At 42.3% G+C, this 18,487-nt stretch overlaps 1 protein-coding gene across 1 annotated transcript; it reads left to right on the top strand.

Moving 5' to 3' along the window:
* The first annotated feature begins 38 nt into the window (after positions 1-38).
* Positions 39-18,184, top strand: nubp2 (nucleotide binding protein 2 (MinD homolog, E. coli)). The gene is made up of 7 exons (XM_086000604.1): positions 39-209; positions 4,027-4,139; positions 7,307-7,505; positions 10,489-10,643; positions 14,440-14,550; positions 15,139-15,208; positions 17,823-18,184. The coding sequence occupies exons 1-7, from the start codon at positions 194-196 to the stop codon at positions 17,975-17,977; spliced, it is 819 nt and encodes a 272-aa protein (XP_085856730.1). The 5' UTR covers positions 39-193; the 3' UTR covers positions 17,978-18,184.
* Positions 18,185-18,487: the final 303 nt, after the last annotated feature.

Genomic DNA, 18,487 nt, shown 5'->3' with positions numbered 1-18,487 from the left:
ACGTCAATCATATCGCGTTTGCCCCGTCCCCCCTTTCAAGTTGAGGCGATCTGCGCGAGCGTAGAACAGCTGCGTTCGCGCGCTTTTCGGCGGTCAGCCGTTTGCAAAGTGCGCGCTGACGTGTGTGCGCGCTGCCACGTGATAGCGTACGTACGCATGCGCTCTGGCTGGCCGTTGCGCGGAAGCGAACAACATGGAGGCCGCCGAAGGTAGGAAGCTTTTCGAGTGTGGGCTACAAGCGCCGTGTGTTTTTGTGGTGAGGAGAAGCGACTGCCGGAGACTGGAAATCATTGCCGCATATCTGATTTGAATGCGGCCACTTCTTCCGCCTGCCGATCTAGTTGTACCTGGGATTTAAGGGCTGGTGTCCGTCATGTCTCAGCGCACTGGTCTTCGTTAACATGTCATTTTAATTGTTATCTAGTTTTACATGTGAATTTTTTTTAATGAATGAACAGACTGCGAATTTTAGTGCCCTAAGTAATGTAAGCTACCCCCACTCCCCCATAGAGTACGCCAGAAGGTAACATTGGACGTATAAATCTGTATAAACAAACAGCCCAACGCCAAACCCACACCATGGCCTGGAATTTCCAGCATATTTGCGCTTGGAAGCGCGCAAATCAAATACGCGGCCTGGTCGAGGAATTTTGGGCGTTAGTTACGCCATAAGTACAATACAACTTTAACTTCCCCCTCCCATTCCAATTCTGATCCCTCTTGCACCGCTCCAACCGAGCTCAATGCAACCTTCAGGAACAGTATCATCTCTCTGGGCATTATGAAGCCTTCTGATATGAACATTAACTTTAATAACTTCAGACTTTACCTCATTTTCTTTTTAGCAGGAGGGGTTTAGTGGGTCGCTCAGTAGAAGAGGTGCGTTGACACTTTGGTTGGTTGTAAAGCCTCCATTAGAACTTTGCTCTGGTGGGGATTGTGCACTCGGGCTGTTGGCTTTTTTCCCGTGTGTGACTGGTAGCTTTATTGTGTAGGACCAACATTTCCTGGTTTTATTTCAGATTTTCTGCACATTTCCCCCCCCCTTTTTTGGGGGGCTTTTTCCTTGTGGCTAGCCCCATGCTTTTCACTATTGTTGCCATTTGTAGGGTATTTTGTTCTAATGCTTTTTCACTGCTTCAGTAAGATTTTTATATCAACTAACGTGTTCCTGTTTTTCTATTAAGTTTGCAGATCATTTAATCTAGTAATTTCCTCTTGGAGTTTGAAGTATTTTGTTATGTACTATAAGTTAATTGAGGATTTATTGTCTTTTCTTTCCTTTCCCACCCTTGTTTTTTTCTCTCCCCTGATAAGGGGCTTGCTTATCTTTTTCGTTTTAAGTTCTGAGGAAGGGTATACACCTGAATGGTAGCTTGTCTTTTCTCTTCACAGATACTAACAGGCCTGATGTATGTTCCTAGCGTTTTCTATTTCTGTTTCAGACCAGGAAAGTCCTTGATTCCACCACTGATTAGTGCTGATCCTTGCTGGGGCAAGCAGTTGTGGCACTTCAGTTGTCCTCAGTGCCCCTGAGTTAGGAAAGGATTAATTGGCTAGCTTTCCTGCTTCTGAGGAAGGGATAGATTGGCTAGCTTTCCTGCTTCTGATTGCTATCTAGTCACTCTTGCTGAAATGACACCTGTGTGAATATTGGATGAAGACAGGAGAGAGTTGAAAAGTCTGTCGATGCTGACTGGACTCGCGTGTGAAAAAATTATCATTTTACTGAGGCACCAAAGGGAGTACGGCAGCAGCACCTGTGTAGTTTACCCAGTCAAGACTTAGCACCTTCAGGAGAGGAGTGGATTATTTAAAAAGCGGGTGAAAAGGGATAATGTAAATGAATATTTTTTTTTACAATTTATAGGAGCACTGTTTTTGTGTTTTTAAAAAAAAAAAAGGTAGATCTTTAATCCTGTTTGGGAAGGGAGCATACCAAAATTCATTTTGGTTCTGATACCATCATGTAGAAGCAATGCATTGGAAGTAATCATTGCAGTTTTAACTAATTGTATTGTTTGTAAACAAATGACAAGCATTTTGCCAGACACCTGAAGGTAATGCTGTTTAATGTGGAGCATTTTACTACATCTTGCTATGAATTCAGAGGCTCAGATTATAAATTCTATTCCATGTTTCTTCATAGTATCCTTTGTATCATTAAAGTTAGTGATCATGTTCTGATCTGCGAGTGAGGATGCTGTGAACTGCATCTGAAAATTCTCAGCTGAACACCAATCCAGCTGCTGTTAAATGTACACAATTTATTTTAGTTTACTGTGTGCCAAAAGTTTTAAGATCAAGCAAGCTGGCAGTCCTGATTGTTTAGTGTGCAAGTGCATTGTATGGTACATGAGGCTCATGGAATAGGTGGGTCAGTGGCAGCTTGGATAAGGAATTGGCTTAAGGACAGAAAACAGCAAGTTGTGGTAAGTGGCTGTTTTTCAGACTAGAGGATAGTAGACAGTGGTGTTCCCCAAGGGTCAGTGCTAGGGCCACTGCTTTTTTTGATATATGTAAATGACCTGGATATTGGCATACAGAGTAGAATTTCTAAATTTGCCGATGACACCAAACTTGGGGGTGTGGCAAACAGTGATGATATCAATCGACTGCAACAGGACATAGAAAGGTTAGCAGAATGGCCAGACAAGTGGCAGATGGAATTTAATACAGAGAAGTGTGAGGTGATGCATTTTAGCAGAAGGAATAGGGAGAGGCAATATACACTTTGGCACAGTTTTAAGGAATGTGCAGGGACAGCGGGACCTGGGAGTTAATGTGCATAGGTCCCTGAAGGTGGCAGGACATATTGAGAGTGGTTACCAAAGCATGTGGGATCTTGGGCTTCATAAATAGAGGTATTGAGTAGAGAAGTTATGCTGAACCTTTATAAAGCGCTGGTTAGGCCACAACGTCGCCACACTTTAGGAAGGATGTGAAGGCCCTTGAGAGGGTGCAGAGGAGATTTACTAGAATGGTTCTGGGGATGGGGGGTCATAGCTACAAGGACAAGTTGGAGAAGCTGGATTTGTTTTCATTCGAGCAAAGGAGGTTGAGGGGTGATTTGATAGAGGTGTACAAGATTATGACGGGTTTGGATAGGCTAGCTGGGGAAAGGCTGTTCCCACTAGTTGATGGTACAAGAACTAGGGGACACAGATTTAAGGTTCTGGCCAAGAGATACAGGGGGGATGTGAGGAAAAACTTTTTTACGCAACGAGTCGTGATGACCTGGAATTCGCTGCTGACGGAAGTGGTGGAAGCGGAGACACTCAATGTTTTCAAGGGGAGACTGGATAGGCACTTGAGGGAAATGAACTTGCAGGGCTATGGGGAAAGAGCGGGGGAATGGGACTGACTGGATTGCTCTACAGAGAGCCGGCATGGCCTCCTTCTGTGCCATTATGACTCTGACATGAATATCAAGTTTGGCTGTGATACTTCCCAAAGCCTAATAGCACTCCGTGTCCTGTGGCTTATGATAATTACCACTTGAAGGAGGTACCACAAGTTTGCCAATACCCCAGTATGAGCTACCATCTTGAGGAGAGGAAGAGATAAGATTGAGGTGGAAAAATAAAAAATCTGAACAAGATGTAAAGGGTACTGTATATGAACTTGTTGAGTAGTGTTACTTTCATACCTACAGTATCCTCTTTAGTCTTTCAATATCTGCGTAGGGCTATTTAAAAACAAACTTGGTGCGAAGAAAGCTATTAGGTTCTACACACAATATTTGTATGAAATCCTTATGACATATGGAGTAAGGGGACATCAATCAGTGCTAGTCCTCTGCCGGGGGAGGGAGATCGCTTGGTTGAACGTGACACTCTGAACAACTCCAGCAGCAGAAACCCAGTCGTACAGCAGCTGTGAAATATCCAAGGACCTGAATGGTTTTTAAACCATTGGAATTCGCCTGCACATATTCCTCTCCTAGGTTAGGCTGTGTCTTGATCGTTTTTAAATTGCTGAAATGTACTTGATTTTAATAATGTACTCTCTCTTTAATTTACAAAGATAACCTAGCCTCTGTTGACCACATCCTGCTGGTTCTTTCTGGCAAAGGAGGAGTTGGGAAAAGCACCATAACAACAGAGTTAGCACTTGCACTGAGGAATGCGGGGAAAAGGGTAAGAGAAAATAAATTGAAGACAAGGCGGTGAATATTCGATCAGTGCTGAACAAAATTATCATCATGTCTTTTTGTGTGAAGGGTATTGGTTTCAAAAAAAAGTTCCTTTTCTGTCACATGATGCAATCTCAGTGATGAGTCCACTAAGGACAAAACATGATGGCAGAAAAGAAAAGACCATGCAAAACCGGCTGATGGTAACAAAAGAAACAAACCTGAATCATCGAAGTATTAAGTACAGAAGGAAGCCATTTCTGCTCCTCATGCCTGTGCAACTGCCAGCTCCACACCAGAGCTATCAACTCTAGTCTAATTTTCCTGCTCTTTCTAAAATATAACTGGGGCAGAGTTTCCATTTTGGGCGCAAATTACGCTCAAAATTGCGCTGGTTTTCTGTATTGAAATTTTTTTGCTAAAGTTTCCACTCAAACTCATTAGCATATTGCCGAACACACAATCTTCCATGAACCAGTGCAATCAGGCAGTGTTTCAGAACATAATTGTTTTATTTTTGTTTTCTTACTTTAAAAAAAATATTTCTTGATATGAGTGGTAACCTGGAGCAGTTTTATTAATACAACTGAAAATGGGTTTTATCACAAAAAATAATTTTTTTTAATGGTTCTGTCTAGTCCACCACCTGATTTTAAATAACTGAAAATGACTTTAAAAAAAAAAACTATAGAGAACCATTTACTAGTTTCATTGGCATACAGTAGTTAGTTTCTTAATACACAAGTACATAAGCAATAGGAGCAGGAGTAGGCCTTTCGGCCCTTCGAGCCTGCTCCACCATTCAATAAGATCTTGGCTAATCTTCTACCTCAACTGCACCTTCCCGCACTATCCCCCATATCCCTTAGTATCCAAAAATCTAGCGATCTCTGTCTTGAATAGACTCAACGACTTGAGCATCCACTGCCCTCTTGGGTAAAGAAGATTCACAAGCCTTTGAGTGAAGAAATTTCTCCTCATCTCAGTCCTAAATGCCCGACCCCTTAATCTGAGACTGTGACCCCTAGTTCTAGACTCTCCAGCCAGGGGAAACATTCTCCCTGCATCTACCCTGTCAAGCCCCTTAAGGATTTTATACATTTCAATGAGATCACCCCTCATTCTTCTAAACTCTAGGGATTATAGGCCTGCTCTCATCAGTCTCTCAGGGGACAATCCCCCCCATCCCAGGAATCAGTCTAGTGAACCTTCGTTGCACTCCCTCTAAGGCAAGTAAATTAAATATTTTTTAATATTTAATAAAAACTTTTAAAAGGCGCCTAAAAAAAAAAAAAGCTTAATTTTAAGAGCCTCCTCAAAGGTCCACACACTGGCGCAATTAGTGGAAACTCACCATGGTGATTAATTCGATCTAGGGGCGTGGCCAGTTTTGTGGGTGGGGCAGGCTTCCAGTGAATTATTTTTAAAACCAGTGTGAAAGATCGTGGAGACTCAGTTTGGGCGGGCCGTGATTTGCGCTTGAAATTCCTCAATCGTTTGTGCTGGTTTGGCGGATACTGGGCTAACCAATGCAACCTAGCAGAAACTCTACCTCAACCTGTAAAGTCACTGGGGCGACAAACAATTCATTTAAAAGTTATGCATAAATGTTCCCCCTTGGCTCAATTTTTGAAGACGTTTTCTCCTGAACTTTGTTCCACGTATCATACATACCGTGTTCCACAACCAATAGGGCAAGCAGCTGGTTCCCAAACTTTGTTTGTACAGTACCACTCCTGAACAATCAACTATGGCATATGCAAGACTGCCCAACACCTCGTGACAAGTCTAATTGAAACAAGGAACTCACTGTTCAGAATTACAGCATTTAAGGCAGCCCTTTATTCCAGCACTCCACAGTGTAACTGGATAGTTTGCCAACGTGAAATATTTCCAGACTACTGTCGCCAGATCATTTCTAACTTGCTGGCAGAAGTGGTCCAAAATGTTGTTTTTTGTTTAATTTGCTTTAAATCTCATCAGAGGGAAAATAAAGTGGGACATAACTAAGAAAAAAATCGAATGGTTTAAAAACACTTATTTAAAGAAAATGTAAATTCAAAAAGAAAAGATTGCAAATGTTCAAATCCTTTTGTGTTCTTTCCAAATGCTTATCCAATTCCTTTTTAAATTTAGTTCCTGTCTCAATAGCCACTTGTGGTAAAACATTCCATGTTCCAATAATGCTCTGTGGAAAAAAAATTCTAGCTTCCCCTTTTTCAGCTGCTAATTTTGAGTCCGATTTGAATCGGTAACAATTTTTCACTATGTACTCTCTGAAATCCTTGCATAATTTTGAAAACCTCTATTTGATCTTTTCTCCTTATTTAACTTTCTCTATTCCAGTGATAAAAGCCCTAGGCCTAGAAATTCAGTGGGCTTTGCGCCCAGTTACCGCCCAAATAGGGTTTCTGCGCCAGTGTAAGAGGGTGCGCTGATATTCAGCGCTGCGGTAATGGCGGCGGTAGCCGGTAGCGCTGCGCCGACACCGATGACGTCATCGGTGTGCGCAGCGCCCCGCTTCCTGCCCAAACCCCATATTTAGTTGCGGCCGCCTCTTCTGCAGCGGCCGCAAACAGCGATTGAAAAACGGGGCCGTACTGCTGCACTACTGGGGTGCTTTAAGGTGGAGGTGCGGCTGGCCGCTTTTTCGGCGGCCGCCTGCCCGCACCTCCTTCCCCGGCCTCCTCCACCCCCCCCCCCCCCCCCCCCCCGCGGCATTGCCGGCTGCTTTCCGCGAGCCCGGCACTTCTCCGTGGTGCCGGGCTCATTTGCCGGCACAATCCAGCGGCGATCTCCCCGTTGCAGGCACCTCCACCTTAAGTGAAGGAAGAGGCCTGCAGTACCGCAGCCTGCCGCACCGCATCGGGTGGCGCAGCGGCACTTAGAGCGCTGATATTCAGTTTCAGCGCCCCAAGTGGTGGTGGGCACACCCTGGAATAGCACCCGGTTCCGACTTGGGGCGCGAAAAGTGAATATTTGACGGTCGCACATGGCTCCGCGCCCAGCACTAACTTTTGGCCGTTAGCCAGCTGGCGGGGCCATAGTGAATTTCTAGGCCACAGTTCCTTCATAACTATAACCTCTAGTCTTTGTATCATTCTAGTCAATCTCTGCTGTCAAGCCCTTTCAGTTGCTCATTTAATTTATTGCTGAATTGTTTTATTCTAGGTTGGAATTCTGGACATTGATCTGTGTGGTCCCAGCATCCCTCGGATGCTGAATGTTCTGAATAGTGCTGTACACCAATGCGATGCTGGTTGGGTACCAGTTTATGTAGACAAAGATAAAACTATGTGCTTGATGTCAATAGGCTTTCTCTTGGAGACTCCAGATGAAGCTGTGATATGGAGAGGCCCAAAGAAAACAGGTGAGGTCATATTACTTTAACACACAGCAAAAGAATCTTGCGTTGTGCTTCATCAATAATGAATTAAAAGTAATTTGTTACTGTCTGGCGCATTCCTTCAGCACGTTGTTGACTTTTTCATAGTGCGCAGGTTGCTGTGGACAATAAATTTTGATGAGAATTTAATTTTTGGTCTTGCTGTGTAGAGATAAATAGGAAATGGTTGTAATAAAATTCAAGCAAGGGATCTGAATTCATGGTACAGGTGCTTCCCTGAAGCTCAAAGCTTTACTTGAGACTGATAATTCATTCCCAGCATAGTTGGTCATAAAAATGTGTCGGATCTATTGCACCAGAGTGTCCAGTCTTTTATAAAATTGAAGAGAAAGGCAGCCACTTCATAATGTATTATTTTTCTGACCTGAAGCCATAAGTTTACAAATACCTGCCAATCTGCAAACTCTGTTGAACAGCAATTAGCCCCTAATTGATCTCCTGTCCTGTGCAGACAGAAATGAGACTTAAACTTGCCCGATTCCTTTAAAGATAAACAAAACTGCAACTCAGCAGCAGAATAATACATTCCGTGTTACATGGTATGATGCCATATTCTCCAACTTCTTATGAGCAATGCTGGAGAAGATTTGATCCAGCCCATGAAATTCCACAGGCATTCTATCCATCTCCTTGGTGTAACTCAAGTGGGAGAACCAGTGTAGCACCGAGAGGAATGGCTGAAAACAGCCACTTACAATGGCCCAGAAATTCGGGTCGGTGGCTTCCCGCTGGTGCAAGCCTCCGACCTGCACTTACCTTGCGCACCGGCCATTGAGCTGTGGGCCCCCATGGAATTGCAATCCTGGGCCTCCTCCAACTGCCGGCGCACAGTGCTTGCGTAACCCGGGGCGCAGTTAGTTCGATGCGACCCCTGGGATCACGTGGGCCATGGAGAGCCAATGGTAGCAGGGAATGCTTCATTCATAAGTTTGACAGGAAGGGCTGTCAAACCTATAAATACTATAAGCCCCAAAACATCACTAAAACCTCAAATAAATTTTTAAAAACATCACATTTTTAAAATAAACTATAAATTACATGAAATAACTATTTTAAACAATTTAAATTTTTGAAAAAATTAATTACATTTTCTAACGGGGCTAAAAATAAAGTTGCCTTTCTTTAAAGTATTTTAAAAATAATAAACCTGTGGAAAAAATGTTTTAATTTTAATTAATTCACCACTTACCTTGTTAAAAGCAGGCCTTGCGACTGCTTTTTACATGTCTAACTTCTGGAGACTTACCTTCCCGGAGAAACCTGGAAAAAAAACGTAAGTTCGATGCGCACGCGCTGCCTCTCCTGTGCACGCGTTCCACCTCTTAACCCCTTCTTTCAGGGGAACCGAAGTGCCGGTTTCCCGCGCATGTGCAGTGCATGCACAAAACTGGCACTTCCATTGGGCTTACGGGTGAGTATCCCATGCGTACTCACCCGTGGAGACCCGAATTTCTGGGCCAATTGCATTGGCATTCCGGGTCTCCACGGGTGAGTACGCATGGGGTACTCAAGCGTAGGCCCAACGAAAGTGCCGGTTCCGTGCACGCACTGCGCATGCGTGGGAAACCGACGCTTTGGTTCCCCTGAAAGAAGGGGTTAAGAGGTGGAACGCGTGCACAGGAGAGGCTGCGCGTGCGCATTGAACTTACCTTCCCGGAGAAACCTGGAAAAAAAACGTAAGTCTCCAGAAGTTAGACATGTAAAAAGCAGGCGCAAGGCCTGCTTTTAACAAGGTAAGTGGTGAATTAATTAAAATTAAAACATTTTTTCCACAAGTTTATTTATTTTTAAATACTTTAAAGAAAGGTAAGTTTATTTTTAGCCCTGTTAGAAAATGTAATTAATTTTTTCAAAAATTTAAATTATTGTTTAAAATAGTTATTTCATGTAATTTATAGTTTATTTTAAAAATGTGATGGTTTTTAAAATTTATTTGAGGTTTTAGTGATGTTTTGGGGCTTATAGTATTTATAGGTTTGACGGGTCTTCCTGTCAAACTTATGAATGAAGCATTCCCTGCTACCATTGGCTCTCCATGGCTCACGTGATCCCTGGGGACGCATCGAACTAACTGCGCCCCTGGGATATGCAAGCACGGCGCGCCGGCAGTTGGAGGAGGCCCAGGATCGGAATCCCACGGGGGCTCACAGCTCAACGGCCGCCATGCAAGGTAAGTGCAGGTCGGAGGCTTGCACCTGTGGGAAGCCCCCGACCTGAATTTCTGGACCAATAGCATGGAAATATAAAAAGCAGAATTTGACTATAAAATGGGGATTGAATTATATCTGTGCACCTTTGTGAATTACATACAGAAATGACTGGCACGAAAGGACCAACTGGTCCATCAAGCCTGCCCCACACTCGTGATGCCTGGAGCACCATGACTAAACACTTCCTACCACCCCTCTTTTTCCCCCCCCCACCCCCCCCAACCCAGTGGCCATGTAGTCTCCTGGGAGATGCAAAAAACCACCCCACCCTCTAACCCCATTTTGCCTAGAGGCTACACTTGGCTTTGAATATCTGCATGGAGTGCCACGGGAGATCGATTTAGTATATATGAAAATTACATTTGTGACTTGAGCTTAGAATTTCCTTTCTTCAATTAGTAGGAAACATGGTCCCTGATGGCTTGGTTGTTTTTTTAACTGGACCTTTTAAAGTTCAGATTTCAGTTCAGTCCTATAAAAAGCCCAGAAAGTGAGGGTGCATTTTCATAGAGTAGTATAAAGTAGACCTCGTCTAACTGAGAGGTGCAGTTGAGTGACCTGTAACCCTGGGACTTAACTTGCAATCTGATGGTGCAAGCGATAGAGTACTAAAGTGATCTTGTTGAACTTAGAACTCAAGTTGAACTGTGACACTTTGTACCTCCTGAATTTATAAAATAACAACATTTTCTTGTGTTTGCTTTAGACTTTTAAAAACTTTTTTCTCCTCCGCTTAGCACTTATCAAGCAGTTTATTTCCGATGTGGCCTGGGGAGAACTCGACTATCTCATTGTAGACACTCCGCCTGGGACCTCTGATGAACACATCTCGGTGGTGGAGTGCCTTCGTCGGTATAAACCTGACGGAGCTCTGTTGGTTACAACACCTCAGGTGCATTAAATGAGGAATTAGCTGTGGAGTTTTTAAATTTTCTTTTCTGTGTACCAGGCCAATAAATGTTGGTAGTTGAATATTGTGTAGATTAATTTTTTTAATAATTAGGTATTTGGATGACACAACTTATGACACACTGTATTCTGTCCTGGCTAAATGTGCGCTTTATATCCCAAGCAGACGCTTTCAAATTGTGGAAAATTTACAAAGCATGTTTGAACTAGGATCCCTGATGACTGACTTTGTTAATATTTGTCATGGAGCTAAGGCATGTGGGTCCTGTTCTTTCAGTTATGGACACAGAGTTCTGGTTTCAGCTGGAGTTTTTTGTGGGACAGACTGAACGGAGCCATTATATTTTATTCATAAGCCTGGCGGGGAAATTCTGATTAAGTTATGAAGCTATGATGTGCTCACATCTCCCTGTTGACCAGTTAAATAAGAGCAAGTGTAGCAATAGAGCATATGCTAGAGAATTTTAAAAAACAACTTTTTTTTCGTTCAACGTATAGTTCTCGCAGACTAAAATTATTTTTCAGGTTTGGTTGTGACATCAATGTTAGATGTCTTCTGTTAATTTGGGCATGAGATCCACGGGAGGCCATTTTGGGGTCTGATATGAGGCAGGGCAGAATCACCTCATGCCCACTAGTTGTATCCTTGACTCATCTCAAATTCTGAGGTTGGCTTATTTGTATAGTTTGGATGGGCATCTGTCATTACCAGTGCAACTGAGGCACCTATCTCTGGTAGGGAGTGGGGAGAGAAACCATGGCAAGGCTCAGCCAGCAGCACAGTGATGCTTGGCCAAAAATATTTAAAGAAAATAATTGGCCTTTTTGTTTCCTGAGAGGTCGTTTTCTCTATTGCAATCCATCCATCTGCAATTGATTGTGGTAAGGAAACTGGCCTTTTAAAACTTAAATGCCTCTGCTGTCCTTGGCAACGCTACATTTCAGGGACATGCCAGACTTCCTTTGTAGCCAGTGTTGCTGAGGACACAAATCTGGATATCTCATCAAATTACATCATTCCTGCATTTGCCCATCCATTTGTGGATAGATGTATATGCAGCTGCCCCCATATGGGCCAGAACGTCTGACTGGAAAAGGGACAGGGAGCCAACATATTTGTGTCCGGCCCCAAAATCTGCTCCGCCTGTCCTGATAAGACCTTGGATGCACCAAAAACTTTGAGTCTTTGGGCCCAGTTTCTTTTTGACAAAATAAGGTAACCTTTATTTTATATACAGGAAACTTTGTGCTATCCGGCACCCACGGGACCGAGCTGCTGCCGTTGCCTCAAAACTGCCATACTCTCCAGAGTTAATGTTGAGAGATACGGAGATTCTTATCTCCGTATTTGACAACAAACACTGTTGCTTAGCAACAGCTTCTAAACACTCGGGTGTGGCCCTAAAGCTCTGTAGCTGAAGCTGTTGCTATAGCTACAGACCTTGTACAGCTTGACTGTTCAAACAAAACAAAAACAAAAACAAACAAAAAGAATAAAAAACGGCTGCTGATTTTTGCCGGTGGCTCCAGATTGCCAGATAGCTCACCTCCGGATAGCACAAAGTTTCCTGTAGTACTATATATTCTACTATGCCTGAGACTGATTGAAGGTGAGAAATGCTTGCTAATGAAGCAGTTACCTAGTTTAAATTTAATGTTTTTTGGTTCAGAAATATCCCTATTCCTGGGGTTTTTCATAACGTCTTGCTTTGCTCCATTTCATACAATGCAGTTTGAAATGCATTCACTGGAGTGACATAAAGCAAGAGGAATTTCCCATCTTTTTGAGTGATTATGATTTTAAGAAAGTTGGATTTAATTTGGATACTGCTGTAAGCAGGTATTTTTGTTTAATATGCTCCAGGGGTGGATGGCGAATAGTCTCTGTTCTACTTTTGTTGGGATTGCCCTCTAGTGTCAACAGTGGACATTGCAAAGATACTACTGCGCTGATTTTATTGGTCCTGTTTAAATTTATTAACTTTCATTTTGTAAGCCAGTTCCATTCTTGTTTGGCATCATAATTCAGTCAACTGGAATGGTATTTAAGAATTTCTTTGCTGCATTTCCTCACTCTTAACTGCTGTTTTTACTCTTCTGAAGTAAGTGATGTTGTTCTACCTGACATTGAAAGTTACATGCTACAACTTCATACTGTAATTCCCTGTTCCCCTTCTGTCGGACCTGGTACTGCAGCATCATTCTATCGTGGCTGTTATTCTGTGTCTCTCAAATTCTGCACTTGGCATTGAGATCAGGTTCAGACATCCCAAGTCAACTTTATTTCTACGTGTAACTTCTATAAATCCAGTATTGGAGCTGCTAAATAGACCTTAATATAAATAAATAGGTATATTTCCTTGCCCTCTAGTATCGCTTCTTCAACATCTGATAGACAATTCCTTTATTTCCTGCCTCCCAATGCCTCTTGCTTAATTGCAAACTTTTTTGTTTCTCCCTATTTCACTGATACTGGCCTAGTCAGTGCTCCCCTGCAATTTCCCCCCTCTCAGCTTTAAATGTGCCATCTTACAGACTCTTCTTCCCACATCCTCACTCTGTTAAAATCACACTACAACTTCATACTGTAATTCATTCCTTCACTGAAACGCAACTGTCAAACTCCTGACTTCCCTCAGTCTTTCTGTCCCTACAATTTTGAGGCTATTAAAAATTCAAGCTTGGCATTGCCTAATCACTATTTACTGATCTTTATCTCTGCTCTTTTGCTTGACAAAAATATTCTCCCCATCTCTCTTGAAAGCTCCTGGATTATGATTCTATGAGCAGTGATCATCTACGCTACCTTGCTTAAGTGGTTGTTATTCATATGTGACCCATGACCATGAATGTTGACCAGCATGGCATGGCAAATGCAGTATAATGTGGATAAATGCGAGGTTATCCACTTTGGTGGCAAAAACAGGAAGACAGATTATTATCTGAGCGGCAATAGATTGGGAAAAGGGGAAGTGCAAGTAAAATGGGTGTCCTTGTGCACCAGTCGCTGAAGGTAAGCATGCAGGTGCAGCAGGTGGTTAAGAAGGCAAATGGTATGTTGGCCTTCATAGCGAGAGGATTCGAGTACAGGAACAAAGATGTCTTGCTGCAGTTGTATAGGGCCTTGGTGAGACCACACCTTGAGTATTGTGTGCAGTTTTGGTCGCCTTATCTGAGGAAGGATGTTCTTGCCATGGAGGGAGTGCAGCGAAGATTCACCAGACTGATACCTGGGATGGCAGGAATGACGTATGAGGAGAGATTGGGTCGATTAGGCTTATATTCGCTGGAGTTTAGAAGAATGAGAGGGGATCTCATTGAAACTTATAAAATTCTGACAGGACTGGATGGACTAGATGCAGGAAGGATGTTCCCGATGGCGGGGGAGTCCAGAACCAGGGGTCACAGTCTAAGGATAAGGGGTAAGCCATTTAGGACTGAGATGAGGAGGAATTTCTTCAACCAGAGAGTGGTGAACGTGTTGAATTCTCTACCACAGAAGGCAGTTGAGGCCAATTCATTAAATATATTCAAGAAGGAGTTAGATATATTTCTTAAGGCTAAAGGGATCAAGGGATATGGAGAGAAAGCAGGGTACTGAATTTGGATGATCAGCATTAAATGGCGGAACAGGCTCGAGGGGCCGAATGGCCTACTCCTGCTCCTATCTTCTATGTTTCTAATAAAGATGGTATTTTTTTTATTTTAAAACAACTGAGAATTTCTATTGTAAATGCTTTGGATGAATACAGTTTCTAAACTTTTTGGTTTATTAACAGGCAGTGTCTATAGGAGATGTAAGAAGAGAATTGACCTTCTGCAAGAAAACTGGTTTACCAGTGGTGGGAATAATTGAAAACATGAGTGGCTTTGTTTGCCCTAACTGTTCAGTGAGTATGATACTGAAGGCTTTTTCAACGATGCTAACTGCGGGTTTATTAGACCACTGTGACCAAGTGAAGAAACTTTTGCCGGCTTAAAAACCTGGGCTAGTTGCTGATCGTGTCAGTATTAATCGATATTTCTTACAAGTGTCTGTTAAACATATGAAAGTCTTGATGGGTTTTTACTATTGTAGAATTTAAAATGAGTGAGGTCTTTCATCCTGTTAATCTTGGCTGTAGCTGAAAAGTTGCTTCTATCATCACAAATTCCTTAACTCTTAAATGTTAATGAAAAATCTCCGATCTTTTCATCTCTTGAAATGTTAGACTGCAGTTTGTTTTCTTTTTAAGCCATGATATCACTAGTGATCTAAAATTTTTTAAAAAGTAAGTGCATCTGTGGTGGATTTCCACTTGAAGCAGGGTAGGTTAAAATGGTAATTGATGTGAGGTTACAAAGAGCATATCTCTGCTTGAATAATGGTAATATCTTGTATCGAACATAATGTGATTCAAGTCTCAAGACTGTAATGATTTAAAGGAATATAATACTGTTTCAGGTTCTTGACTCAATAAACGGTCATTGCTTTTCAGGAATGCACGAATGTATTTTCCAGAGGAGGAGGAGAAGCACTTGCTGAGCAGTCCGGGGTTCCATTTTTAGGTGAGGATCCTAAACTGAACTTGAGTTATAAATCACTTGCTGTGAGTGTTTGAGTTTGATTAATCTCGGCCAACCACCTTGACAATGTTTATGTAATAAAAAAAGGATTTCTTTTCAAAAAATATAATGTTAAAATAGCTTTTTGTGATCAATGCATGGCATGATTTGTGTTCATTTCAAGGAACAGCATTGAGAAAAATAAATTTATAATTTGAGGCAATATTTCAGTTTTTGAGAGTGTAGAGTCCTAACTCCTCTTCAAAAGTTTTATACACGGCGTGTCTGTAGGACGTACAGCACGCTGATTGTTGCTTTTTAGTGAATGTGCATGTGAAATTTGAGTCATTCAAAACCAGGCCACAGATAAGGAAGCCCATTTGACCCATCTAAATAAAAACATGACAATTTCCCTGCCTCCCCCCCCCCCCCCTCAAAATTACAGCATTCAGCTATCTCTTGAATGACTCCAAGGTTTTTCAACTCCATTACTATACTACTGGAAGTCCATTCTGAGTGTTAATCACTTTTTTTGATGTGCAGAACATTTTGCTGTTGGTCCAAAATATGCTAACCTGTGCCCACTTGTTCTACCTTGAGGACATACCTTTAGTTATACTTCGGGTTTGTCTTTTCAATGTCATTTAATACCATGTATACATCTGTCCAGTCCTTTCTCGATGTCTTCCTTTCAAAGCTGTAGAGCCTGGGTTTCCCTGCTTCACCTTGAAATTCAGTCCTCTGAAATTAGGGTTCAGCTTCATGGCTTTCTGTATACCACCCTGAATGTTACTCTTGAGTCTGTGACCCAAAACTGGGCACAGTACTCACAGTCCGACTAGACTACTGTACAGTTTCAGCATGATGTCCTCCAACCTACTCCAATGATTTAGCACTAGAATGCAGCTTTTTACAGTTGGGTCAGACGTGGAGAGAGTGGAAGGACTGAGACAGCCATGAGAAAAAACTCTCCAGCTTTTTACTTTGTTGCTCCATGCTGACTGAACATGTGCTATTAACATTCCTTGATCTCTTTCAGCTTCACCTGTAGCTGGTCAAACACCACTGATCTGTTGGCCATTTTTTCTATGAATGTGCACTACCTTTCACTTAGCGGTGTTGGATTTGATCTGTCAATGTTTTACCCATGTGCAGAGTTTATCTAGTTCCTTCTGTAGATCTGCCTCATTGGAGTGACCCCTTCCCATGTAATGTCTGCAAATCCGACCAATTTGAATTAAATTTCTGGATCCAAGTTGAAGATTCCCCTTCTCTCCAGGTTCTTGGGTTCACCTTGTGCTTCACTCCCATAAATGGGGCTATTGGCCGCATTGTTTTCCATGCTTTCACGCAAGCACGATTGAGAGCTCAGTGCAAGCACCGTGTTTTCCCCAATTTTTTTTTTTGTCGGACTTCCCCGTTCAGTGTTGTTTTTTCTGCCTTGACTGTGGCGGCATACAGAAGATAGATGGGTCAGACTTGGAGAGAGTGAGAAAGACATTGAGACAGATACAGAAATGAGAGAAAATTCCTCAGCCATGCAGACAGAGGCAAAGCATTTAACGAAAGAAAGAAAGACTTGCATTGATATAGCGCCTTTCACGACCACCGGACACCTCAAAGCACTTTACACTCAAAGTACTTCATTGGCTGTAGTCACTGTTGTAATACGCGGCAGCCAATTTGCACACAAAGTTCCTACAAACAGCAATGTGATAATGACCAGTTAATTTGTTATGTTGATTGAGGGATAAATATTGCCCAGGACACCGGGGTTGACTCCCCTGCTCGTCTTTGAAATAGTGCCGTGGGATCTTTTACGTCCACCTGAGAGAGCAGACGGGGCCTCGGTTTAACGTCTCATCCGAAAGACGGCACTTCCGACAGTGCAGCACTCCCTCAACACTGCACTGGAGTGTCAGCCTAGCTTTAGAGAAAGACACGTAAACAAAATTGTAATGTGGGAAATGAGCACATTGTTGCATGAAGAGAAAGAGATAGGTTTCTACCCTGAGCAACTCCATGGAAGATCATTGATTTTCCACAGCCTTTTTATTAAATAAGAACATCCCTCCTTGGCAGTATCAATGAAGTACACCTCTTTATATATAAAAAAAAAAGGGCCCCTTTATGTGCCTCTTTAAATGGTTGTCATTTTGACATTTCTGCCTTAGGGTGGTGATATTCAGATGAAGTGAAAAGAAAAGCTGAGGTCTGTAGGCCTGTTCAATTGTGTAATGTTCATGTTTGATACTTATGTGAATTTTTAAAGAAATACTTCAAATTGTTGAGTGAATTTTTTACTGTAAGATGCTGCAGCTCTACTTTGGCCTTGAAATTATGATGGGTATGAGTTGCTAACATGTTTGAATTTTTTCTCTGCTATTTTAGTGGAGAGGGGAATTTCAGACAAACACAAGCTCAAACCCATTATTTCACATTGCAATTTCAAGGCTGTAGGAGTTTCTTTTCCTCTCATTTGCAGCAGCAATAGTGCAGGTCACGATTAGTAGTGGTTTAGCTAAGGCTTTATTGAGCCATAGAATGCATTGACTTGTAGGTAGTAGTTTTTCTTTTTGCTCTTGAAGCGTCACTGTTTATATTTTCTCCTATCCAGGGTGTGTTCCTCTAGATCCTCAGCTGGCGCATAGTCTGGAAGGAGGTAGAGATTTCACCCAAGTCTTTCCAAAGAGTGCAACCTTTGATGCCATTAATAACATAGTTAAGAAGATTTTAAGCAACAACAGTGAATCTTCTGCACTTCGCACATGATCATTCCTTGCGTATTTGTATTGGACTGCTGGGGTCGACGATTGGAGAATAGAAGCATAAAGGACTTCCACTCCTGGAATGTAGGAATACGATAATCACTGTTTCTTCCAGAAATGGAAAACACTTGTTATAAATACTGGACCAATAATGCCTTTTGTTGTACCTACTGAAATGTGCAATTAAAAATAAAAGTTTGTACCCAGTTAATTTTGTGAATGTGCTTGAACATCCACAGCTTATTAAGCTTTATAGTGAAGAATATTTGCAGTGCCAGACATTCTGTTCTAGGTGTTAATTCAGGTGAACCAGTCACAGTAGTGCCGCTCTTAAGAGCAGCTGATTTAGGAGGTCACCCGCATGAGCAAAGTTGTTTACTAGTTCTAACTCCTTGAGGTGGAACACCTGCAGAACAGTCCTCCATCTAGCAGCCTAACTGAGCTGATCCAATATGGTGAGTTTAAATGACTGTAACCACCAATGCTGCCTCTGCAAGATCCTGCAAATCCACTG

The sequence above is a fragment of the Somniosus microcephalus genome, chromosome 11 (genome assembly GCF_052327205.1).
Source record: "Somniosus microcephalus isolate GS21.2 chromosome 11, FLI_Smic_1.0, whole genome shotgun sequence".
NCBI lineage: Eukaryota > Metazoa > Chordata > Chondrichthyes > Squaliformes > Somniosidae > Somniosus > Somniosus microcephalus.
This window is presented reverse-complemented; position numbering and strand designations above follow the sequence as displayed.

Excerpts from the sequence above, each read along its gene's own strand:
- nubp2 (XM_086000604.1), top strand. Across the intron at positions 10,644-14,439 it reads TGTTGGTTACAACACCTCAG|GCAGTGTCTATAGGAGATGT; the intron begins GTGCATTAAATG and ends GTTTATTAACAG. Across the intron at positions 14,551-15,138 it reads TTGTTTGCCCTAACTGTTCA|GAATGCACGAATGTATTTTC; the intron begins GTGAGTATGATA and ends ATTGCTTTTCAG.